Here is a 10,871-nt window from a genome sequence, read left to right on the forward strand (position 1 = left end):
TTTCCATTAAGGGTAGGAGATTAGTCTACCGTACATTGATGCTACATCTTTGTTTGTGCTATTTGTGGCTTAAAAATCTCTTGAAAACAGGCTCTTGCTCATGAAATAGGGAAACATTAATATTTTCGACCGTAATTGGCATAGTTTCCGGCTGACCTGAAAGCCTCTGTCACTGCCATGGAGAATTTAGTGCACACAGCAGCAAACCAACCAGAAAAGAAGACTTGAAAATACTAGATTAGTCGATAAAATGAATTTTAAACGGAAGGAAAAGGAAGTCGTAGAGTTAAAAGAGCTTGTGACGCGTTTTAACTTGTTTGGTAGAAACCACTAGATTATAAGCTACATTTATAGCAATTGGACATATCTACAAAAGAGAAATCTCATAGAATAAGTAATAATCCCTGTCTTAAAAGGTTTTAAAATAATGATAGTCAAACTCCCGGTAAATGGGCTATAAAAACGAATGATGTTTTTACTCTTGATGTTTTTGATACAGGAACTTCTGTGGCGATTCCTGGTAAACAAAGACAAGTTAACGCCTCTGGATTAGAAAAAGAGCTATATTTCTTGACCTAAAGCGAGGACTAGCCTAAAATGAATAACACTTCTAATTCCAGTAATCCCAGTGACCACCACATGGAGGTCTCAAGTATTATCCACTTCAATATCATCTTCATCTGTTTGTCTGTTGTCGGTATCCTTATAGTTGCGGCAAACGGTTTAGTCTTTGTACTCGTGTATAAAAGGCGAACGTTGTTACGAAAGACGAACTTTTTTCTGATCAGTTTGGCAGTGTCGGACATTTCTTCTGGATTAATAGGGATTCCCCTTATTATCTTGTGCAACACTTATCCATACGAATCGCTGATAAAAACCATGGACATATGTAATAAATTCCTTGGGATTTCTACCATCCTACACTTGCTCTCGGCAACAATAGAGCGCTATATTAAAGTCTTGGCTCCGCTGCATTACCGTAGGCTGGTGACAAAGAAGCGCATTGTGATGGTTTTAGCGGGAATTTGGATGATCTCTCTGTTGACTCCCGTCATCGAGTTGTCTTGGTACGAAGACATTGAAGCCACACAGAAATATTCCCTAGCGTTACTATGCTGCTTCGTCATCTTTCCACTGACCCTCATGACTTCAATCACTTTTCACATATTCTACCTGATACGTGAACAAAAGAGCCGCTTGAAAATCCTCGCCAACCGGACAATGGCCAAGAAACAGCAGAGACGAAAACAAGCAGAGAGGCGTGCGGTGATGGTTTACTCGGCTATGTCCATAAGTTTTGCTATTGGCTGGTTTCCATATTTCCTTTCAGCACTTTTTTCGGATTATGTTTTGAAGGAGGACGATGAATACCCCATACCAGTCTGGGCAGATTATGTGTTTCTGTTTCTCAAGTTTTCCACTGGTCTGATTGATCCTCTTCTTTACACCTTTTTCAAAACTGATTTCCAGACAGCGATGCGGTCTTTGCTTTTCAACTCGTATGAGAATATCAATACAAGAGTGACGATTCATATGAGCTCGCTACAGGCGCCAAACACTCAGCGTAGTAGCTCGGATTAGCAAAATTGAGGCAAAAAGAAAGTACCTTTCGGTGAAAAAAGAACTAAAATTGTCGACATTATGCACCTGTGACTGAAGAGGTCATTGAGACAAAAAAAACGCGAATGGAGCAAGATAAAATAGTTTCGTAACCGAGTTGAAACGGTGTGGAAAGAACCAACAAAGTGCACAGCTTACTGAATGCGGAAAACCCCGGCAAAGCAACCAGAAAAACAGCTAAAAGTATAAGGTTTGCAATCTAATTTCGATCGCAAACATAAACTTCAAGCCCAAATCTTACAATTGGGACCAGAAAAAAAAGCAAAAACTCTAAAAGTAGTACTAATTAAAGGTATGGTTTTAAGTTTAATTTAAATCAAGAATAAGGATATCACAATCTCAAACTCTTTAGACATAAATAAGTTATTGCGCGCCATCATTTTGTAGCTACTTAAGTCACGGATGGGTTAACCAGTTACTAGGGAAAAAAGACGTTCCATATCTCGCGCGCTGATTTTATTCCAGGCCGGATGGTGGCAGCGACAGACGGTAAAAAGCGATTAACTTTAAGCCAAAATATATAAAGTTTTTAATTGATAAGGATAGTTTAAGTCGTTAATTTTTGAGGATTATAAAAAATATATATATATAAAAACAGGCAAAGTACTAGTTAGAGTTCATGTTTTTCTTTCTTTCTTAATTTCTTAATTTTTTCAAACTACCAACCAAAAATCAACCAATTAACCAAATATAAATAAATAAATAAAAATCATATAGATCAATAAGTGATCGATAATATATACATATTAATTTTAAGCAATAAACAAAGAAAGATATATAACCTGTACAAATTACAAATAAGTTAATACTATATGACCAAAAGCTATTAGAAATTATAGGTATACATAAAAATAAAAAATACACGAAAAAATAAACAAAAAACAGATGTACAAGGATAAGGACTGTTAAAAGACAAAAACCATTAAAATGTTTAAGTATATACTTCAAGAAATATCAAATGTACAAACAATAAATATTTAATGTATTCATGTAAAAAATAAAATGTATAAAGACAATGACTTATTATGCTGTAGCTATAGACTTATGCAACAGTCAAAGTAAACCCCACCCTGTGCTGTGCTGAAAGATCTGTGGGGATTTGGTGGGGATTTGTTACCTTATAAGAAGCTTTTTGGGTCCCGACTATTTGGGGGATTCACAAACTTATAAGTCATCCCTGCTGGAACGAATGTGGGGCATTAGGTCGGGATTGGTTTTGTAAATTCCAAGATGGCGACCATTGTTCCGGTAGAGACCTTTGGGTCACAACATTTTACTTTCTTAAGGATAGCTTTTCTGGAAACGGAATGCTGTATTACCGACTCTGAGATTGAAGATATAAATACTCACAAAAAATCGGGATTTGTTGGCGACAGTATTTTACTAAAACGTATTATTATACGACTCGAGCTATTTATAGTATAGAATATGTGGACCGCGTAGCACTTATGAAACACAAGGTATAGAAATATAGATAAGTTATAATGCTTGGAAACGAGGTTATTCCGGGCGAAAGACCTTGGAATTAAATTCGGAAAATCTAATTTCCGTCCTAGCTGGGAATCGAGCCCACGACCTTCGGAACTGTACTACTATAGTATACATCATTCGCTCAGGGTTAGCCTCGGTTGGAGTAGAATATTCATGTGTTCCAGTGAAGTCCTTGGATCGAATTTCAAAGTATTTGTATTGTTAAAGTTGTGTATTCTTTACTTTACCGTTGGTATTTGTGAATATTTAGACACTGATACGAGGCTAACCCCGAGTAGATGAGTCTGCAATCAAGGAACACAGCGGTAATTTGAAACTCGAAAAAGGTCTATTCAGATCACATGACAATGGTAAGAAAAGTGGAACAGTTGTTTCGGATGTAACACAACACAAGCATAAGACATACAAGCACTGACAAACGCACGCACAAGCATAAACTTTTTTCATCTTTGTGGCTGTGCGTGTGTTTCTCAATGCTTGTATGAAGTCTTATGCTTGTGTTGCTAGTGAAAACCAGGCTTAAGAAATTACACAGATTTGCACCAATTACTGAGTACGTTCAGTAGACCTCAGTAGACCGTAGACGTACAAAACGTTGCACTAATAGACCTCTTCGGCTTGGGGTAATATTTTCCCATTTCAGACCACGTGTCATTCCCTTGATAATAATATTCTTTGTTTTAGTTGTATCCATATTCATGTGTCTTCTCATGTGCAACCGAGCGCAAACCTTAAACAAAGAAATAATACTCTAGAGAATGACACGTGGTCTGAAATGGGAAAACATTACGTCAGAGCCAAGAGGCCTATTTGTACAATTTTGCTAGCTAACGTTTACACGGATATATGGTATGCACTGACCAGGGCTTTCAATAATATTTGAAGTAGATGGATGAAACTCAAAAGTACACGTCTGTTTCCACAAATTTTACTTCTTATTTATTAAGACTGATTCGCAAAATAGCCGGCGGTATGAAGGTAAGCACCCGGCGATAAACCGCCGGTAGCCGCCTTCTATTGAAACCCCTGGCACTCTAAGTAATCTGTTGTACTGACTTTGCATGATTTGAATAAAATCATCTGAATTCAATTATTCTATTAGTTTTTACGAGTACAATGAGGTATGTCCCCCCAGTTAATGACGCCGATCGCTCAGTAATTGGCTGACAATTTTCTCTTAATCTGAAAGCGGGGTTTTCTTTCACATGTGCATGCATCCTCGTTTAAAATCGTGCACTCAAGGACAGACAATATAAATAAGAGAACTGTTTGCAAAATAAGATTGATTTGCCGTCCAAACAAAAAAATTTATAAATCATTCTTTCCTTTTTATGGAATTTCACACATCTGTACTCCTTTAAAATAACTGGAAATGAATTCCATGCCAAAAAAAAAAAAAAAAAAAAAAATTGAAAACAGTTTTTTTCTCGCCTTCAAATTGCATGGGTTTGATCTGGGGCTTTGTTTTCATTTGTTTTTCGTGTCTCATTAGTATTATCAATCCTCATTTGTTCTAAAACCCCGCATTTTCCTGGAAAATAAACTGCGTCAGTGTATTGTTTTAATGAATTTTCAATCGATCAAAATAATCCATATAGTCTAACTCAGTTTTGTTTTTTCGTATAGTCTAATTCATTTTGTTTTTCACATCCACCATGAGTGCGTCATTAAAATGGATCCCCCGAAAAGCAATTTCCTGCCCTGTATTTTATCACGTTTACTCAGGTTTTGTTTGATGAAGACGCATTAGTAAGATCAACACTCTAGGGTGCCCTTTCAAGATCGTTCTTCATAAACTTGTCTTTGATTGTTCATGTTAATAGTGCTAATAGTTTTGGTATTCATGGTCGTTATGTTGTCGATAGTGGTGGTAAAAATGGTGGCAGAGGTCTGCTACACGCGGCGAAGATATTACATAACATCGGATAGGCTTATTTTAAGAAAGGAAGAGAAATAGATAGAAGGAAAGAAGGAGAGACAGGAAAAGCGTTTAAGAACAGATTAACGTGGAGTTCAAAATCTAAGAGTATTTGTCTAATTATTCCTGCTATCTTTGCCGACGTTGAGCCCACAAAAAGATTTTCTAGACTGGATAGGTTTAAGCTTTGTTCTGGTACTATTCTGGAATTCTCAGACAAAACAGACTGTCAAACAGAAGAGATATTTATTAATTCGGTCACTATTCGTAAGACACATTTAGCTAGACGTATTGACAACGATAAGAGCAAAGGCTAGTACTGCACATTCATATCACTAAGCCATTTACCATCCAAAGACTGAAAAGGAATTGCGTTAATGATGTCACGATTAACGTCATATCCAGTCCTATATTTCCGATGCATCATGAATTTTTTGTTCAATTAGTCCGCTATTTAGGAAAATACCTCGCCTGATGAATAACTTTACTTAGAAAAGACTGAGTAAAATGCCATTAGAATATTCTAGTAAACTCGCGCCTCACCTCTGGGGTATCAAGCTCCGGATCAGTGGACATCATTATTGAGCAGTATTTGCTATTTCTCTCTCTCTTGATGGGAGGGGTTTCATCCAAGGTCTCAACCCTACTCAAAAACTAAAGCGCTTACTGTCGTTCTTCTCTAACCGTGAACACTCGAGTTTATTTTTTTATTTTTTTATTGGCGTAAATATCCTTGCATTTTTTCTTTCTCTTGCATCATTTCATCTCCTTGAATATCTTTTATGTACTTTCAATACATGTAACTTGAATTCTATTGTTTTCGATTCGCAATCTGATTGGTTGACAAACTTGAGTGTTCACATTTAGAGTAGAACGACAGTATTTGCATTTGATCTGTGAGTTAGCCAGCCCTGACTCGCATCTGATCAGCCCAGAGGTTGTTTGAGAGCTTTTGCTTATTCGGAATTCACATCGCTCAATCACCCACAGTGCAGTTCGGGCTTAGCCCACAGTGCAGTTCGGGCTTGGTCCATAGTGTAGTTCGGGCTTGGTAAGATAAAACACGCAACGAAATTACCTTCGCCAACATTTTTTGAAAGGCTGTAAACATTTCTTTGTTCACGATTCATTCACTCAAAAACAATTTTCAAACTCTGAGTATTCTAGATAATTGCAAAAAGGTAATTAAAAAAAAACACACACACAACCAAATTAGTAATGGATCACTTTAACTTACCTTAATTTCGATGCTCATTGCAACCATCGAAAAAATACCCGAAAAGTTCACTTATAGGGATTATCGTCTCATAAGCACTGGTCGCGCTCGGCTCGACCTATCACAGCGCGCGAAACTCTATATTCAAGTCTAAAATTATATGCTTAAAGTTTTTTTATATAGTGATTTCTATTCACAATCACAGCCATCAAAAATTCAAACGTCCGGCTGTAATTGCACTCGGTCTAAAAAAAAAGATATCAAAAATCTGAGATGTCGTTTTTTAGATCGCTTGGTTTTAGTTTGATCTGACGTCATCCGAATTAGCTCAAGCGTTTTATAAAGAGCGAATTTTTTCACTCATGTCATTTTGAATTTACCCAATAACTATTAGCATGCTAATGTGTTAATGATCGACAGCAAAAATTCTGATCCTGAGGGAAGCTGTCAAATGAAGTGCGGTAGAATGTCACTTTTGACCCAATAATTTTTTTTGGGTTGCAAAACAGACAATTGTCCTCAATGAATTTTCGGGAAAAATGCATACTTTTATAGAATATTATAAAAAATCCCTGTTATAAATCTCGCGTTTTGATTGGTTGTGAGCGCGTGCCTTATGTGAGCACACAGCACGCACGCGGACCCTCAGTTGCATAATTCCTATTCAAAATAACGGTTATTGTAATGTATTTTATAAATGAAATAAAAGACTTGCTTACTGAGCTGTGTGTAGTTATAAAGCACTTTGGGATTGACAGAACACGCAAGAAGTGTCAAAAAGCACTACGCTACGCGTCGTGCTTCTCCTAACACTTCTCTCGTGTTCTGCCAACGCCCACTTGCTTTATAACTTCACATAGCACGCGCGCTTTTTCTCTGTTTTCAATATTGAAAAGGCAGCACGGAATTCGTGGCTCGCGCTTTATAAGTGGTCTCGAAGGTATTAAGATCTTAAGACTGGTCAGCGAATTGAAGAATTCCAGGAAGAGAGCAGACATTCTAATAATATATACTGACCAAAAATGAATTCTCAAAATTGAGGAACTAGATTTTCAGCGTTCAATGCCAGGAACATTTTGGCCCAAAGGGCCTAAAGCAGCATCCGAGATTTTCAGAAATAATCTGGTTCTCTCTCTTGATATATCCAAATTGCCATTTCACCAAAAAAGCCCTGATCAAAGAACATCCGGTGCCATTATGTTAATGATCAGAACAGGATCTTGATTTTCGTGGCGAGGAAAAGAAAACAAATCGGCTTTTTTTGTCCCTAATGAACTCTATTCAAGCGTGGGTCTGGTGCAGTATTAATTAATTCATCTGGAATCTAGAGGCAGTCCTAAAAATCATACATCTTGAAGCGCCTGGCTTGAGCTCATCAATCATCCGATCCATCTCAATAATTACAAGAATCTGTTTCGATTTAGAGCAACAATTTAACCTGCACATCGACATAGGTACGTACTCCCTTTTTTATTATTTTATAGGCGTAGGACGAATTTATCGTCGAAATTCGGTTTTCAAACTCAATTTCTTAATGGGTGGTTCCTAGTAGGTCATCTATTGGGTTTAGGTTAGAGTTTGAGCATCTTTTTGCGTCGTTTGACAAGCAAAAAACACCATTCAGAATTAGTGAAAAAGAATCGAAAATATATCCAAGAGGTAAAGTAAAATGCAAGGAAATTCATAAAAACGTACGTGGTCATAGTTTCCGTTTGTGGGAAGAAAATACTTGATACTTCCATCTGTCTAATTCACAGTGCTTCTTTTAGACATCGCTTTTAATTAGAATGGATCGGTTCGGCTGGATTTGCGAAAAAAGAACGTAGCTCTAAAGTTAACTTGTCGAGGTTAGCCTTAAATCTTTTTAATTCGTTTAATTTTTGATCCTTTTCTCTAAATTACAAAAAAAAAAAAAAAAATTGGCTCAAAAATAAACTTTAAAATTACGACGTTCATCAACTGTAGTGGTAAATGTTAAGAATTGTTTAGTGAATGTATTTTCCCCCCAACATTTTTAAATGTTTTGATTGGTATTCTGTAATTTTGTTTAAACGCGTTGATTAGAAACTCAATAACGGTGAAAATGTAGAATAATGAATGGCTAGAAGTAGAAGAGGAAAAAATAGAGTATTTCAAAAATTACAGGCTTTACTCGCTCAAAAAAAGATTGAAAAATTTTTTTTTGAAACAAGGGCAAAAAAGTATTTTAAAAAATAATAGAAAAAATATCTACGACAAGCTACACATAACGAAGTAAATAAAAAAAAAAAGGAATTAGAAATAGTTATAAGAGGGGAAAAAAATAAAAAAAACAGTCTGACAGGTGGTAATAATACTAATGCGTGGGACGCGCCAAATGCATGGTCTTGAACTATTACAAAAGCCGATTTTAAAACGTTCAGATCCATTGAACGGCCCTTTTCTTTGAGTATTTGATTGAGCATGAATAAAAGATAAAAACTGAAGGCTGTCTTGAAAATTAAAAAAGCAAGCAAATAAACAAGCAAGCAAGCATAACAAGATAGCAAATAAGGAAACAATTATTTTTTTTCACTTCAGGTAATTTTTAGTTTCCTTGAGTTCAGTATTTATGAGCTTTTTTGGCCCAGATTTACCCAAATTTAAATGTTCTCGAAAACCATTACCTAAACAAAAAACAAAAAAACAAAAACAAAATAATGAACAAAAAAATTACCGCAGCAACTGGATAATTAATATATACCAAATTTAAGTGCACTTGAAAACCATTACTACGGAAGTTACAAGTTTGTGCAAATTTTTCCAAAGTCTTTCACGGATATATCATATGCACTCTTATTAAAAAAATTTGTTCTAAAATCGTACAAATTTAACTCGGAAAATTAAACAGAATACTTGCTGGAGGAATGATCTTGATTGACATTTATAGTGGATCTTATCAAAATTTCTCACTAAGATCGTTGTTTATTTTAGAAGGATATGAGCAAGCCTTAATTACGTCTCTTCTTCTGTTGGCTTCTTTTAACAGGAATCAAAGCATCATTAAACAAGACAGGAAATCGTTCCCTAAGAACAACAGCGCTTGGCAGCGTCGCAAAGACTTCGACTCGAAATCTGCGTCAGTGTCTGTTGTTATCAACAAAAAGACATCCATTCAAAGTTTTTAAAAAAATGGAATCGAATCTGTCAGAAATTTTCTTCCCAAATTTCACCAATTTTGTCTCTCGGAATGAAACTTTTTCAGTCGTGGTACTGAACGACACTTTTGAGTTACATGACCTTATCTCCATGGATGTACCGATGGAGGATAAGATCATTTACGCCTTCTTAGTGCTGCTGGGATTGCTTATCATTGCTGCCAACCTCCAGGTCTTAGTTCTTGCAGTCAAGTTTAGATTCCTTCGCAAGAAGACGAATTACATCATCATTAGTCTTGCCGTCTCGGATCTCTTGTCCGGAGCGTTGGCAATCCCTCTTCTTGTGGCATGTTCATCTGTAGCGGAATACTCACTGACTTTGTGGGTAGGCATGGATATTTGCCAGAGGTTTCTTGCCATCTCGACAATCCTTCATTTAGTCGTGGCAGTTCTTAACCGTTATTTTAGGATTGTCAGGCCGTTCCTGTACCGACGTGTCGTTACAGTATTTCGTCTTGGTATGATAATAATGTGTTTGTGGGCTATCTCCCTTACCACGGCGTTTATTCAAATTGCATGGCTTCATGAGAAACAAGAGTCTCGCATTTCTTTCATCTACGATTCCGCAGTTCTTGTCGTCTTGGTACTTGTGCCATTCCTTGCCATCATTGCTGCTTGTGCTCGTACATTTGGTGTCATCAAACAAAGCAGGAAGCATCATGGAAAAGAAGAGCTCAGAAGCTGCAAGCTCAAGAAAAGTCAACGCAAAGCATTAACGTTATACTGCATCATGACAACATGCTTCGCAATTGGATGGTTCCCCTACTTCGTGTTGTCCATAACAGAGGACTTAGAAATTGAGATCGAGCTGCCCTATTGGTTAAGCATACTCTTTCTATTCCTTAAGTATGGGACATCTCTAGCAGACCCCTTGTTATACACTTTCCTCAAAAGTGACTTCCAAGCATCGATCAGGTACATCCGTCGCGGCAAGACCAGGGATACTCGCTCGCAAGTCAGTCAGTTTGTCTCGCAGTCTAGCGGAACAAGTGAAAGGAATAATACACTCAAGTTACCCAGTCCGATGCGATTGAGGAGTACTATATTACATGATTCTCAATTCGCTACTAAAATCTACTCCTCAAGCCATAAAAGTTTTGTCTGACTAACGCATCGAAAGCTTGCCGTCCACACGAGCTTTCTGGTCGTTTCTGTCCACACAAGCTTTTTGTTTTCGGCTGTATACACTAAAACGACCAAAAAAAGGTCCCCATTTTCGCTGTCCCACACATATACCTACATTTTTAGAGTGATGTCCACGTTTTGAAATGTCTCCACTCTGGAGAGCGTTTTCGATCATTTTAGTCGCCTTTAGATTACGTCTAAATATAGGTTTGAATTATGTTATTTTTAAAAGCGTTGATAGTTGAGCAAATTAGGAAAAGAAATTCATCCCAGGGACACACGAAAAGTTGCTTTGAAATTGTAGGTAAATTTGAAGATTTGAACA

The 10,871-nt window shown here is 36.9% G+C and overlaps 2 protein-coding genes across 2 annotated transcripts; both read left to right on the forward strand.

Moving 5' to 3' along the window:
* Positions 1–250: 250 nt before the first annotated feature.
* Positions 251–2,578, forward strand: LOC116295277 (histamine H2 receptor-like). The gene has a single exon (XM_031703059.2). It carries the CDS (start codon positions 598–600, stop codon positions 1,579–1,581), a length of 984 nt encoding a protein of 327 aa, XP_031558919.1. The 5' UTR covers positions 251–597; the 3' UTR covers positions 1,582–2,578.
* Positions 2,579–7,383: 4,805 nt separating this feature from the next.
* Positions 7,384–10,827, forward strand: LOC116295269 (histamine H2 receptor-like). Its single transcript, XM_031703042.2, has 2 exons — positions 7,384–7,699; positions 9,253–10,827. The coding sequence occupies exon 2, from the start codon at positions 9,396–9,398 to the stop codon at positions 10,524–10,526; it is 1,131 nt and encodes a 376-aa protein (XP_031558902.1). The 5' UTR covers positions 7,384–7,699; positions 9,253–9,395; the 3' UTR covers positions 10,527–10,827.
* The last annotated feature ends 44 nt before the right edge of the window (positions 10,828–10,871 follow it).

Source organism: Actinia tenebrosa, unplaced genomic scaffold (genome assembly GCF_029948245.1).
Source record: "Actinia tenebrosa isolate PJP-AT-01 unplaced genomic scaffold, QUT_ActTen_1.0 PGA_scaffold3__52_contigs__length_22856419, whole genome shotgun sequence".
Lineage (NCBI taxonomy): Eukaryota > Metazoa > Cnidaria > Anthozoa > Actiniaria > Actiniidae > Actinia > Actinia tenebrosa.

Coding starts and splice junctions, on each gene's coding strand:
- LOC116295269 (XM_031703042.2), top strand. CDS start 9,396: ATGGAATCGAATCTGTCAGAAATTTTCTTCCCAAATTTCACCAATTTT.
- LOC116295277 (XM_031703059.2), top strand. CDS start 598: ATGAATAACACTTCTAATTCCAGTAATCCCAGTGACCACCACATGGAG.